Source organism: Pavona decussata, unplaced genomic scaffold, assembly GCF_977016875.1.
Source record: "Pavona decussata unplaced genomic scaffold, jaPavDecu1.1 SCAFFOLD_71, whole genome shotgun sequence".
Lineage (NCBI taxonomy): Eukaryota > Metazoa > Cnidaria > Anthozoa > Scleractinia > Agariciidae > Pavona > Pavona decussata.
The window spans coordinates 2,138,900-2,153,135 of NW_028145490.1; the positions used below are offsets into that span (position 1 = coordinate 2,138,900).

General features: G+C 41.9%; 2 protein-coding genes across 6 annotated transcripts in view; both read right to left on the reverse strand.

Moving 5' to 3' along the window:
• LOC146477284 (uncharacterized) overlaps positions 1 to 14,236 on the reverse strand; it is a 77,697-nt gene that overhangs the window by 49,520 nt on the left and 13,941 nt on the right. The gene's annotated exons all lie outside the window — the stretch shown is intronic.
• On the reverse strand, positions 381 to 13,931 carry LOC146477287 (cationic amino acid transporter 4-like). 4 transcript variants are annotated; one of them, XR_014865426.1, is made up of 6 exons: positions 13,202 to 13,931; positions 11,134 to 11,193; positions 3,937 to 5,069; positions 2,684 to 3,254; positions 1,340 to 1,688; positions 381 to 1,173 (listed from the first exon to the last, which is right to left on the reverse strand). XR_014865426.1 is itself a non-coding variant. In XM_085113755.1 (5 exons), the coding sequence occupies exons 2-5, from the start codon at positions 11,186 to 11,188 to the stop codon at positions 1,519 to 1,521; spliced, it is 1,929 nt and encodes a 642-aa protein (XP_084969881.1). In that variant the 5' UTR covers positions 11,189 to 11,193; positions 13,202 to 13,931; the 3' UTR covers positions 381 to 1,518. The 4 variants fall into 4 exon arrangements, 3 of the variants coding, with proteins under 3 accessions (XP_084969881.1, XP_084969882.1, XP_084969883.1); XM_085113755.1 differs by having other exon boundaries at positions 381 to 1,688; XM_085113756.1 differs by lacking the exon at positions 13,202 to 13,931 and having other exon boundaries at positions 381 to 1,688; positions 11,134 to 11,370.

Consider the following 14,236-nt stretch of genomic DNA (forward strand, 5'->3'; position numbering starts at 1 on the left):
GTAGTTCGCCGCTTATGCTTCGGTACTTGGCTAAAGAACTTGATTTTCCGGGCAGGCTAGTGGGAATTTCAAAGATTTCTGAATGGCAGAAAAGAGATCTTAGAATAAATTCAGCTTGTTCTTTATCATGCACTCATGCCACCAGTCACGGAGCCTCGAGGCAAAGGTTCGTCCGTGTCAGAAAGCGATCAAGCAATATATCAAACACGAGAAGGTGTGTTTCATCAGATATCGAAACACTGAGAAGTAGGGTGAAAAAACGAGGTGCAGCCGAGTTTTTTTAAACGACTTCGAGGTGTTTGGATATCTGATGAAACACACTATCGAGTGTTTGATATGGCTTCTCAAATGATCAATAATTCTTGGAGAAATTCAAGGCTAAAGTTGGCAAACTCTTATGGTAATTAGGATCACATATCCAAACCACGGTCACGGTAGTGATTTTCTTTGTTTTCTCTTGATGAATTATCAATAAGTTTGGGAAAGCTACTTAGAACATTAGACTCTCATTATGGAACTATATGGAAGTTAGCGGGCCAGTTATTTGAACGAAGTCTAATTTAGGCCGTGGCTTAAGACAATCAGTAGGCCTCCAAATCTGTTTATAAGTGTCTTATTTTAATTAGATAAATAGTTTTTTAGTCTGGGATGCAACTGCCTTCTTGTTACCGTCAGCAGCAGACAATGTTTAGATTTCAGTGATTGGTGACAAAATTGAAAACGGCTAAGAACGTGGTTTTGTTAAACACCGTCCAAACTATCTTTTAATAACTGACCCGCTAGCAAGTCTAGAATTGAGAATTTCGTTTGGCATATTGAATCATGTGTGCTTCGTCACCACCTCAAGTGAAATCTAGATAAAACTGAAATAACAGGTTTTTCGTCACGCTGTCCCCCGAGACCTAATTTAAATAATTTGACCATTGTTGATGAGATAGTTAACTGCTCCTCTACTGTAAGGGATATCGATATTGTAGCCTGCGAGCAAGGGATTTTGGAGTTCTAGGCGATGAGTCTTTGTCTATGGAGTCTCATATAACTACTTTCTGTAAATCTACTTACTCTCATTTACGTAATTAATCTAAGATTGGGAGATTTCTAGCTCCGGAAACTACAAAAACCACTGTTCCGAATACTGCAACTCCCTGCTTTAAGGAGTACCACGATATTCGTCTTCACGGTGATCAACTCAGCTTACTTTACATCCACCATCAGTACGGAGAGGATCCAGGACCACGAGATTATGGTGTCATTTTCGACGTCGAGTTCCAATTTATTAAGTTCCCCATCGAAGGTGCCGTACAAAGGCACTCGAATCTCTTTACGATGGCCAATTTACCTAAACCAAATATTGGGTTTGTAAACAGTTCACCTCCTTCTGAAATCATGAAAATTTTCCTGGTATCCTCGGCACATCCGGAGAGCTTATCCAAACTAGATCTAGGGAACTCCATTCACCATTTAACGTTCTCCCAAACAGTAAGTAAAAATAACAAATTCTGATAACTAGTCTTTCGTTCAGCTTTCGTCCAAAATATCTTTGGTTAGTTCTTGTTCAGGTTGTATTTGTCTAGCATGTGTGTCCACTCCTGGCTTCTCGAACATAATGAAGTCTTCATCCATTGACTTTTTTGGCTTAATCGCTTCAGTGCTTCGTCGGTAGCCATAGCAACCGTAGAGTAATAACCCTGGAACACATTTAAAGAGATAATGAAACATTTTGTCAAGGTGGTCTCCGCCACTTTATTAAGTTGTACGGAAAAAGACAAGAGGTTAATGAAGGAAAGCACCTGGGAAAGAATGGATAGATGGACGTATTTATGATGGAAGTATAAGGGAGAGAGAGATAGGGGGAGAGAGGAGGGAGTGCTATAATGACAGACTAACAGATTGAACGAAAGAACCAATGGTAGTAGAACCAACGATAGAAAGAAAGATGGATGGATGGATGGATAGATGGATGGATGGATGGATGGATGGATGGAAGGAAGGAAGGAAGGAAGGAAGGAAGGAAGGAAGGAAGGAAGGAACGAAGGAACGAATGAACGAATGAACGAACGAACGAACGAACGAATGAACGAAGGAACGAAGGAACGAACGAACGAATGAATGAATGAATGAATGAATGAATGAATGAATGCATGCATGCATGCATGAATGAATAAATGAATGAATGAATGAATGAATGAATGAATGAATGAATGAATGAATAATGAATGAATGAATGAATGAATGAATATAAAGATGATGAATGGATGGATGGATGGATGGATGGATGGATGGATGGATGGAAGGAAGGAAGGAAGGAAGGAAGGAAGGAAGGAACGAAGGAACGAATGAACGAACGAACGAATGAACGAAGGAACGAAGGAACGAACGAACGAATGAATGAATGAATGAATGCATGCATGCATGAATGAATAAATGAATGAATGAATGAATGAATGAATGAATGAATGAATGAATGAATGAATGAATGAATGAATGAATGAATGAATGAATGAATATAAAGATGATGAATGGATGGATGGATGGATGGATGGATGGATGGATGGATGGATGGATGGATGGATGGATGGATGGATGGATGGATAAATGGATGGATGGATGGATGGATAGATGGATGGACGGACGGATAAATGGATGAATTAATGCACGAATGAAAACAAAAGAGATGTCTTACCTGGAACTAGCCACACTCCAAATCGTACAAAGGACCAGTAATTCAACTCGGTCATCAGCAGGATATTAATAAAAATCGCTACGACTGGAAGCCCTGGAAAGCACGGAACCATGATAGGAAATGTTGCACAGTTCCTTGGTTGTCTGGTGAGGAACATCAGAGAAGCCACGATAAAAAGGCCACTAATACCACCACAAAGGATGGTCCACTCATCTGCACTCAGGAGCGCATCTATAACGATAGTGATAATGATGGCGAGGCTTGATAAACTAATGACTAATAGAAACACTGCGAAACTAGCATTACTGCCAGTTGTACAACTGGGTTTTTTCTTCCTGTTTTGCTTCTTGCCATGCCTTTTAGGTAGCTCGACGCTTGAAGAAAACAATAAGGTATTTGGGCGCATTGCTTGCTCGAATGCAAAGGAGTCTAGCCATTTATATGTTCGTTCGAGTTTAGCTTCTTTTCCACCGTGACTCACACTCTCTACGTCCAGTTGATAGCGGGTAACCAGTACCGAGATGGCCACCATAGTGTGGGCGAAAAGGGTACCGATAGAGAGAAGATCAATCTGTAATAGAAATAACATACGATAATCAATTTATTTGCCCACAAATAAGAAACTCAATGAAAAGTTCAAAAACGACTTCAATAATCATTGTTGAATACTCTTAACAATGTTTATTGGATTGTTCTTTTTTTTGCATGAACGTGTAATAGCAAGGGCCCAGATTGTTAGCTATAAGTGTAAAAGTTTTATGAGTCCTGATGATGGAAAATGTTCTCTCAACGAATACAAACTACAAGAGCTGTATTTTAATAACCTGCCGCAGCTAAATTCTCCTTATGCACGCGGGAGATTATGGGATGCTTCAGATGATGATGCCGTTAATGGTGATGATTTTGATGGTGGCGTTGATGTTAATGATGATGATGATGATGATTATTATTATTATGATGATGATGATGATGACGACGATGAGAGTGGTTGTGGTAGGTGTGGTGGTAGTGGCTCATATGAACTAAAGTTGTTTTATATAGTAAGCTGTTTGTTGTTATCATTACAGCTAGGGTATATGCTTCTGCTCCACCGGACTTATTACAGATGATTGAGAATTATACTATTCACTTTCTTGTTGTCAATATTTTAGTTCATTTCTATGCTATAGTTAGATTTTATCTCTTATCGGGATAAATAAAAGTATTATATTATTTAAACAACAACAACAACAAAAACGACAACAAAAACATACCAAATGCTCCGTGGCAAACAAAGTTGCAAAAACCCCACTTATCAAACCGTAGACTAGCGCGGATTTCTCAGTTGCACGGATCGAGTCACCAACGCAGCCGCAACACATGGACAGAAGACCATCTTTCGCCATGGTGGAAGAAACACGAGGGCAAGCAACCAGGCAACAAACTAAAACACTCAAGCAGCAAGTAACAGCTCCTACAGCAGCGACGTACTGTGCTCCAGGGATCACTTCAAATATCTTGGCCAATGGCGCCAGGTCACTTAGCTGGTTGTATGGTGCTATCAGGGTGATAACAGTTGCAAGTCCAAAGTAGATGATTGTTGCTATAGTAACTGTCAAAATAATTGATAATGGAACAGAGGATTGTGGGTACGAAGCCTCTGCGCTTGCGGCGGCTATGTTGTCGAGGCCAATGAAGGCGTAGTAACCTCTACCAGCTGCTCGGAAAACTCCTTGGACGCCGTACGGCACGAATTTATGCGCCCAGTTTTCTGGTTTGACAAGAAACAAGCTAATTACGAAAAGCAGGACAAAAATAACGAACGTTAATAGGAGCACAACTCCGTTGAAAATCATGGTGTAACGCGTGCTCAACGAAACAACCACAGACACTGCCATTGCTACAATCAACGCCAGGAAATCTGGAAATGGTCCAAGAATAGCATAGTCCCAAGTCGCTATTTTGTCTTTGAAAAAGTTGAAAATCTCCCCTCCGAATATGAAGTCAATATATTCGCTACAAGTCCGTGCCAGAACAGCTCCAACCAAGCAGTACTCGAAAATCATCGTCCATCCAACAATAAAGGCCCAGATCTCACCAACGGTTGTGTAACAGTAAACATAAGCGGAGCCACACTTGAAAACACGAGTGCTGAATTCCGCGTAACAAATAGCTGACAATAAGGCAGCCCCAGATGCTAACACAATGGAAAGAACGACAGCTGGACCAGCCATGTCGCGGATTAGTTTAGGAGTCATGACGTATATGCCAATTCCAAGTACTGGTCCCAGCCCTAAAAGTGTCAGATCCATGGTCGAGAGAGATCTTCTCGCGGTATTATCCGACAGTAGCGTGTGGTATGTCTGAGTTCGAGTTACTTTTGTAGTTAAAGACAGGCAGTTCGGACCTGAGTAAAATCAAAAAAATAAAAATAAAAATGAACAATTGATCTGTACTCTCAACAGATTTGAAAAAGCCGTGGCGGTTCAATTCCTCCTCTTTTACGCATACAAGATTGGAATACCAAATTTTAGGGTAACTTTTAGTTGACCATGCACACGATTTCAGAGAATAGAAACCCTGTAAAACGTGGTTCTAAAATGCTAAGGAAAACCGTCAACAAACCGTCGATTATCCGTCCAAATGTTTTGTAATCTACACTCGCTTTTCAAGGTGGGTTTGTCCTGAAATTCCAGGAGGGATACATGGATTGCCGAAAGCGTGAACTCGAGACGTGCGCAAAGGGTGGAAAAGGTGGTATCTCACGCGCCAAAGGTAAGGCTAGTTAAATCTCCAATGTTTCTAGACGAAAATTTGAGACCGTAATCCTGAGAAACTTCCGTTTAATGACGACGAAATCCCTGGTACAAGTGAGAACTATTGAACAGAATGAAAAATCCCGAAAGACTTGAAACACCACTGAAAACCAATCAAAAACAAATGTTGAGTTTATCACAGTTAATATCTAAAGATCAATTGGCCACCGTAAAGAGATTCGAGTGCTGACGTTTCTCTTCGTCAGAGCGAATGAAGGAATGTGGTTGGAGGCGTTTATATAGTGGGCAGTGGAGCTACTTTATTGGTGGGAACATGGTTGTAACGTTTCCTTAGCACTAGATCCATCTGCTGTCACTGGGGTAACGTCTACCTCTCCTGGTGGCTCGGTTTCCTGGGATGGTCCTGCACTGTGCGTTTCAGGTTGGGGTTCCTCTGTGGCAGCTGGTAGTGTTAAGCTGGGCATCTCGACATTCGGCGTCGGGATTTCATCTGTTAGGCGCAGGTGACGTCGATTCCTAAGATATACAGTGCCATCGTCGGTAGACACTGTATGACCTGACGCCAGCTTCTACATCAACAGCGGCCTTGATCCATCAGTGCCCACGTGGGAGCGGTTTGATACGTACAATATCTCCCTTTCTTAGTGGCTTGAGCTCTTTGACGCTTCGGTTATAGTAATAGGTCTACTTGTCGATCCTATCCTGCAGTAGCTGGGAAGTGAAGTCTGCATCTCTTGGCTTTAAGAGTCTGCTTGATACGGGTAGCAAGGTCTTCGTTCGTCGTCCGAACAGCCGTTGGGCAGGCGAGGCGGTCATCCCTTCTGTAGGTGTGTTTCGGAAGTCCAGAAAGCCAAGATAGGGGTCCGACCCAGACTCGAGTGCTTTATGCATGATTTGTTCTACCTTCTTGACTGTATTTTACGACTTGCTATTTGACTGGTGATACCCTGGTGAGCTAGTGACATCTTGGAATTCGCACTGTCTTGCAAATGCCTGAAACTCTCTTGAGCTAACCTGGGGGCCATTGTCACTAATTAGACGGTCCAGGATTCCATGCCTGGCCATGTGACGTTTCAACTTGGAAATGACTTCTTTGGATGTCTTATTGAGAAGCCAGTCGACTTCGAAAACGTTTGAGTAGTAATCAATGGTTATAAGGTAATCCCTGCCTTTGCATTCGAAGAGGTCTGTAGTGATGGACTCCCAGGGCGTTAATGGTATCGGGTGAGCCACCATTGATTCCTTCTGCTGTTCTTAATGAAAGGAATTACACACATTGGACTTAGAGATTAGTTCCTGAATGTCCTTGGTCATTGTTGGCCTAAATGGCTTGCATGAAGTTTCCTCTCGATTTCTTCTCTCATGCCAAAGGGTATTACCACACGATCGCCCTTGAAAATACTGCCATCCTGTAGGACAAGTACCTCTCTGAAGGGACAGTAGTCACTGATTCCAAAAGTTACTTGTTCCTTGCTGTCTGGCCATCCCGCTCTAATGGTGTCTGTCATCTGGCGTGGAGGCTTGAATCTCACTCAGAGTTTTCTCCTTAACAGGAAGCTAGGGTAGCATGTTAACGTGCTCAGCTTCCATTTATGTTGGGCTCCTGGTATCACAGGGGATGAGCACCTCTTCTTTGTTCTCCTCTCTAGTACCCACGGTGGGTAGGTAGGCTCGGCTCAGCGTATCGGTCAAGAACGGGACAGTAGTCACTGATTTAACATTTGAGTTCCCTTCTTATAGACATCCCAAAGTGGTACCGCTGTAATCGAAGAAGCATTCTCTGAAGGGGCGTTGGTGAATTGATGAGACTTTCTTCAGGATTGACTCTAATGGTTTGTGGTCTGACTTGACTATCACCCTTCTCCCGTACAAGTATGTCTCGAACTTCTTCATTCCAAAGACGACTGTGAGTAGTTCTTTATCTATTTGGGCATAGTTGGCCTCTGCGATCGTCAGAGATCTGGAGGCATATGCAACTGGGTAAATATCTTGTATGAGGCTTTCACCCAGGCCATTCATCGATGCCTCACACTGCAGTACAGGTCGAATTTTCGGGTTGAAGAACGTTAAGAAGGGTGCTTCGGACAGAATGTTCTTTGTTTCTTCTAGGGCTGCACCATGGACCTACTTGTCCCAGACAAACTCCGCATCACTTTTGGTGGGGTCTCGCAGTGGAGATGTAACTTATGAGAAGTTGGGTGCAAACGTGTGGAGATAGGAGGCGGAAGGAAGGAGGCATAGGACTGACTGTTTGTCTTTGGGTGCTGGCATGTCCTTTATAGCTTTGACCTTCTCTGGGTCTGCTTTGAGGCCATCCGCAAACAGAACATGACCCATGTAGGACACCTCTTTACGTCGCAGCTGAAGTTTTGCGCTGTTGAGTTTTACACCTCGCTCACGGCACCGTTGTAGGAGACTTCTAAGCTTCTTGCCATGGTCAGCAGAAGCCTCTTCAACTGTTTCCCCACACCCAAACACAATAATGTTGTCTGCGATAGATTTGCAACCGTCTAGGCCTGCTGGTGCTTGGTCGATTCTGCGCTGGAATTCTTCTGGGGCTGGTGAAATACCGAAGGACATTTTTTAGCCATCTGTACCGTCCCCACGGGGAACCAAACGTGATGGCAAAGCTGCTAGCTTCGTCGAGAGACGTGCAAGAAACCGTTCTTAGCGTCGAACACTCTGAAAACATTTGCTTTAGATAAATCTGACAAGACATCCTCAATTGTAGGTCGCGAGTAGTGGTTGCATTTTAGAGCCTGATTCAGCGGTTTTGGGTCAATGCAGAATCTGACCTTGCCATTCTTCTTCATTGTGACGACTGTAGCCGGTATCCACTTTGTAGGCACAGTTACTGAGGCAACGATGTTGAGGTTTCTAGACGGTCCATCTCCTCTCTTAGCTAACGGTACCTCTCTAATATGGGAAGCTGGACTGGCGGCACCGATGGGTCATTTTCAATTTCACCTTCCAAGATTCCTTCTCCAGTAAAGACATCTGAGAACTCTTCCATAACATGCCCTTTTGTGACGCCCGTGTAATCTTCTTTCTTGATCCCATGTACTTCCACAGCTAGTATGTTCTCCTTAAGAACTGAAAGAAGGTGCATCTGTTTACTGGCTCTTGATCCAAGTAAGGGTTTGCAGTTGCCCTTGACCACCATGAACCTCTTGCCATTCTTAGGGTTGATTACTCGTACTCTTGTCTTACCAACGGGGGTAACTTCTGTCTTGTTGTACATAACCAGGGTTACACCAGCATTAAGCAGTTGGGAGTAAGTTGTTCTTGCTATAGATTTGCTTGTATGCCTCTTTTGTTGACAGTAGCACCACGGTCGAGTTGGAAGGGCACTTTATGGTCATTGAGCAGCATTGGTGCAAACAGTTTTCCCATGCTTCTACTGTCGTCATCTATGGCACAGATCTGTTCCTTGACATCTACGCAAGCAACGTATTCATCTGACTAGGAATCCTCTTCTAGTTGAGGCACATACCGTCTTGCCGGCCTTCGCAACTTTGTCGGACACGCGACTGCAAAGTGGTTTAGCTTGCCGCATGATGAACAGGGCTTTCCCCACGCTGGCCACTCGAGCTTGTTTCTTGCATGGGTTCTAGTACAGAACTTGCAGCGAATCTGTTTCTCACCTGACTTGCTACTTGCACTTTTCCTGCCTTCGGTGAGGTGGACCTCCTCTTGACTCATGATCATTGCTTTCATATGATGATTTGTGGTTTCGTAAGACCGGCAAAAATAAATACAGCCCTTAAGGGTCAGCTTGGAGTCTTGCAGAAGCTTACTTCGTGTTTGGTTGTCACGTATCCAAACAACAATTCGGTCACGGATTAGGCTGCTTTCCAAAGCTGCGAAGTTTGAATTCTTTGCCAGAGCGCGAAGAGTAGTTAGGTATGCATCCACCGACTCGTTGGACCCCTGATCCCGTTTGTTAAAACAGTATTGTTCATAGATCTCATTTGTCTCTTCAATGTAGTATTTCTCTAGCTTCTGAAGAACAATATCAATGACACGCCTCGATCTGTACTTCGTTGTCGAAGGCTAGGCACTCATATGTGTCAAAGGCATCTGACCCAATACATGTCAGCAACGTTGCTGTTCTCAGTTCCTTATTCGCGGGTGGATGTCCTGTGTCAGTGTACAGTGTACAAGGAACGAGCGCACTCACTTCTGACACCATGTAACGTTTCCTAAGCACTAGGTCCAACGTAGAAAGTACAACAGGAGTGTACCAGCAACAAACTTTTAATCTCATCGATACTACGAATTGCAGGGCTCAAATCGGGTCTGATTACATAAAGTTATTCGACCTATCCTGGTTCAGGGCTCAAATCGGGTCTGATTACATAAAGTTATTCGACCTATCCTGGTTCCGGGACCTTTGTAGAAATCACTTTGTAATAACAGTTCAATCAATATCGTCACAATGGTAACGAGGAAAAAAAGAATAAATTAGTCGAATGAAAAGCATTCATTGATTCCGTGGGTATTAAGAGTGCCGAATTGGAAGAAAATTTTTCTTTTAACGATTCGCGGGTTTCTGTGTTACCATGCATCCTTGTCATTTCTTTCAACGTCTCGAAGATGTTAGCAAAATCGGTCGCCTAATCTCCTTCCTGTCTAACCAATAAATAAATGTTTGCATAAAATGATACTTATCATCCGTATTAGCTATATTAGCGATAAGAGTGTCAATCAAACCTAGTAAAAAAATAATACACGTGTTTCGTGAGTTATACAACTAGTAACTCACGTGCAGTGCATTCCCAGTCTTTTTTTTTCGCTCGCTCCAAACTTTTCCTTCGAAGAACGCCCTGATTCGTATGACCTACAAACTGACTTACACCACAGAAACTACGGACTGTTTAACAGTCTAGTTGCATTTTCTAATTCTTGGAGCCCTAACCGACTCCCCCCTCCCCTCTAAGGGCTATGTTTGAGAGCAGGAGCAAGAGAAGAGCATGAGGTTCAATGATATTATGTTTAGCATTGTAATCAGTTGTGTTCTTTGCGATGAAAGTTAAGTGTTAGTCGTATGTATACAAGCTTCTGAAATGAATTATGAAAAATTAGATAAGCTCTATCGTTTACCTTGTTTTTATTAAAACACATTTAGAATCGAACTATAGGCATGACGCAAACCAGTTATTCTGGATCCGCCACCGACGCGGCCACCAAAGACTGAAGAGAAGAATGGAGTGTGGCTGGGGCATTGAACTACCGTAACTATTCGATTTACCCACTAAGGGCGCTAGTTTACTCTTTGAAGCTCAATGAAGGGGGCTTAATTCTATTTTGACAGAAACACCGAAGGGTAAAAAAAATAGCAGAAACTGTAACAGTGAGAGCTGCAACGTTAACGGTACGAGTTCGCATAGTTAGAATAGTGTTTGCTGGACTTTTCTTAGTCAATATATTTTTTAAAATTGTGATGTCACCTGCTGACGAAACTATAGAAAATGTAAAAGTTAATTCAGTTATAATTAAAAAAAGGCAAATGACAGCGGCTTTTCTTTATATAAGAAGCCATGTTATGGGGGGCAGGCGCCTCCCGAAACAGGAGCATTTATAGGAATTGGAGCGCTCATTGGATGGAGGCGGTTGTTAACAAAATGACACTTCAGTAGGGGAGAAGGGGTGCTTATTGCAAGGAAGGAACTAAATGGGATTAACGTAACATACCCTCGAATTCGTCCTCGCTGTTGTCCTTCCTCTGGGTTTGCTGCTGAGGCCACATGCTCCCTGCCGGCCAAAGAATGTTATATACAATTAACGGTTTTACGTTGGCGCGAGTGAATGCCTCAGAATACAAAAAAATGGCCACATAGGCTTATTTCTTTGCCAAGAAATCAATGAAAAAGAAGAAAAGAGAGAAGGAAAGAAAGAAAGTCGGTCATGTGTTTCCCAAGGCAGTGTTGTAGAGTTTCCCACGAGGCCAATCCGCAGCTTATCGTACAGAGACGATTGTTTTAAGACTTTTTAAAAATTGCTATAAGGTAAAATAGACTTTTTTTACGTAATAAAAACTGTAGATTAGTGTCTCTGGTCAGAAACAGAGTAGGTGGGAATGGATTGAAACTTGAAAAATACTAGGCTATAACGTTTTTCAAGTTCTCGCATTTTTGTTTCCAAATTGCGCTAGAACAGGTCACGAGTTGTTCCATTCAAGAATTATGTTGATTTTTTCCCTCTCGTTGTTCTAGAATTTTTTCGTAGCAAAGTAAAAATCTTATTTCACCATTTTTAACAAAAGAAGTAAAAAAAAAAAAAAAAGAATTCCATGCTTCCCCTTTCAACAATTCAACTGGACATCCCCGACCACGCGGTAGGTTTATTTAGGATTATTTTCATTCACTCATTATTACTAGGAATTCAACAACATTGTAGAGCTACTGCAATGTGTCGGTATTTTGTTTGTTTGCTTGTTTTTTTGAGTTGTTCAGCGACATTTTATTCAGAGATGGCAAACCGGTTGTCACCCATGATGCCTTCTAGTTTCAAAATTGGCACTTTTCGCATGGTTTCCATGGTAACTATCATGTTGCACTCTGTAATCTAGATTTTGATTCTACAATCTATTTATGCACTCGTTATTGACCAATCCGAAGCTACATATTTTGCTGAGTACATATCATGGATTATTTTACTTACGCTAGGCCCGCCTATTTTTCAATCAAACTCTTCATTTCTTACATTTGTTGACTGTGAAGTCGGTATTTGCATTAAAATTCACCCTTTCTTACTCTGGTTAAAACATGCCTTATAGTTCTCTTAGTAACACTTATTTCGTATGCCAAATAGCAGAAGAAAAAATGCCTGCAGCTTCATTCGATTGTTTACATCGCTATAACCGCTTCTTGATTTAAAAGCTTTATTGCAGTCATCATTTTTTCCGACCAACTGATCCAACACGTACTAATCTGTCAACAATTTTAGCCGCCTTCATATTAGAAGGCCATCGAGACACTCGTCGCCCTCATCACCTAAGCATAACTTCAAGGATGGTAAAATTGTCCTCATATCACGACTTTTAATTATATAAATTAAACACGAAAAAACGTTTAACAGTTGAACAAAGCTAGAGGCCGAAAAGCCATCCTGATTTACTTGTCTGACGTGAATCGAAGATGGTTTTCTGTGTAAGACGAGGTTTACGTCTGCCTTTACGGGAAAAACGCACTGTTAAATTTGAGACTGGAAACGCAGTCTTCGGTCTTGACACGCGTTGACTGCTTAAGACGCTTTTCCGTCTTTCATATGAATTCGGCACAGCGCTGAACATTGAACGTTTAGTTGAAAGGCCAAACAGAGCGGTCAAACTGGATTCCTCTACTTCTCCTTTTTATAGACAGATCTTGAAGTAAAAAGAATGATGAGGAAGCCTAAAGAAACTATAGGAGCTTATAAATATAGGCTTCCTCGTCACTTACTACGTGTTAAAAAGTTGAAGCATTGATACAGCGGACAACATTAGTATTCAAATCGCTGAACGATAAGGTATTGTTTAAGGGATCGCTTGAAAATAGAAACATGATTAGGCGAATTAATTAATAAGCCACAAGGTAGGGAATTCCAGGTTTTGGGACTTAAACCCTTAATTCTGGTACCATGCATCTAAAAAATATACCAGGGTGCTAAGATAAGAGTAAGAAATTCAGGTGGGAGAAGTATCGGCTATTTAACTACCTCTGTGTATCCTTGTATCACCTGTAATTTATTTAACAAGACCTAAATTACATATTGTACTTACTCCGATCGCCCAGCAAGAAGGCAGTGCTTTCTTTCGAATTCTTGTACTAGAGTCTCCTCCAATCTGCTTTCTTGAAATGATAGCGAGTTAAGTTGTTACTGGCAAAATGATTTTCCAAGGTCTCTTTTTTCCATCCGTAGTAATGCGGGTTTTCGAAGGAGAAGATAAGCACAATCTGACCATACAAGCCAGTCTTTCTTTCACTAGCTCCAAGGCAACAGTATAATGGCAAAAGAACTCAGTCTTTTTAGAAAATTAGCATTTGTTTTGAAGATTTAGTTCAAAACAAACAAGGATCTGAGCCAATTATGATAGGACTAGTTAAGATGCATTGTATTGTAGAGCTGGTGTAGCTTGCTGTTGCTATTTTAAGGTCGCTTAGCATTTTGTATCTCTGATAACGATAAATGATTCAAGGGTATAGTGTGCGGCATGGCTCTATTTCCTATGTATTTTCCCAGCACATGGCAACTCTCATTGACTTCTGCCTGTTAGACAGAGGTTTGGTATCTTTCACTCAGCAGCCTTCATAGAATCACGCTAAGCCGACCACATGCTCGCACTAAGGGTGATCACTGAGTCAGGGTTCTTTAAAGGATCCTAGACATCAACTGTGCTTTGTGCGCCGCGACAACGATATCTGCTATTTATTCTCTGTGTCCCTCATGATTTCAGGCGTAAAATTTATGACACAAGCCAAGACTGTAATCGCTTCATCTCTCTGGTTCACAAAAATACAAAAAGCAAAATATTTCGTTATTTTTTTACTACTATAAAAATGCAAAACGCAAAATACTTCGTTATTTTCGAGAGCGCGCCCTCGAAGGGCTCCCATGTGAAATCGGACCCCCCTTGCCCCCTTTTTCCCAAAACGAAGGATGGCATGTATAGGAATATTTTTTTCGCAAAGTGTAGATACTAAACATTGTCTAGAATAAAAAAAAATGGTGTACAACAAAACAAAACAGTTTTGATCTGTTCAGAAGGTGGCGATGCGAAAGTAAACGTGGCGTAATGATACCGTTGTCCGGTTGT

Excerpts from the sequence above, each read along its gene's own strand:
- LOC146477287 (XM_085113755.1), bottom strand. The coding sequence starts at position 11,188 with ATGTGGCCTCAGCAGCAAACCCAGAGGAAGGACAACAGCGAGGACGAA. Across the intron at positions 5,070-11,133 it reads CAGCGAGGACGAATTCGAGG|GTCCGAACTGCCTGTCTTTA; the intron begins GTATGTTACGTT and ends GATTTTACTCAG. Across the intron at positions 1,689-2,683 it reads TGGAGTGTGGCTAGTTCCAG|GGTTATTACTCTACGGTTGC; the intron begins GTAAGACATCTC and ends AATGTGTTCCAG.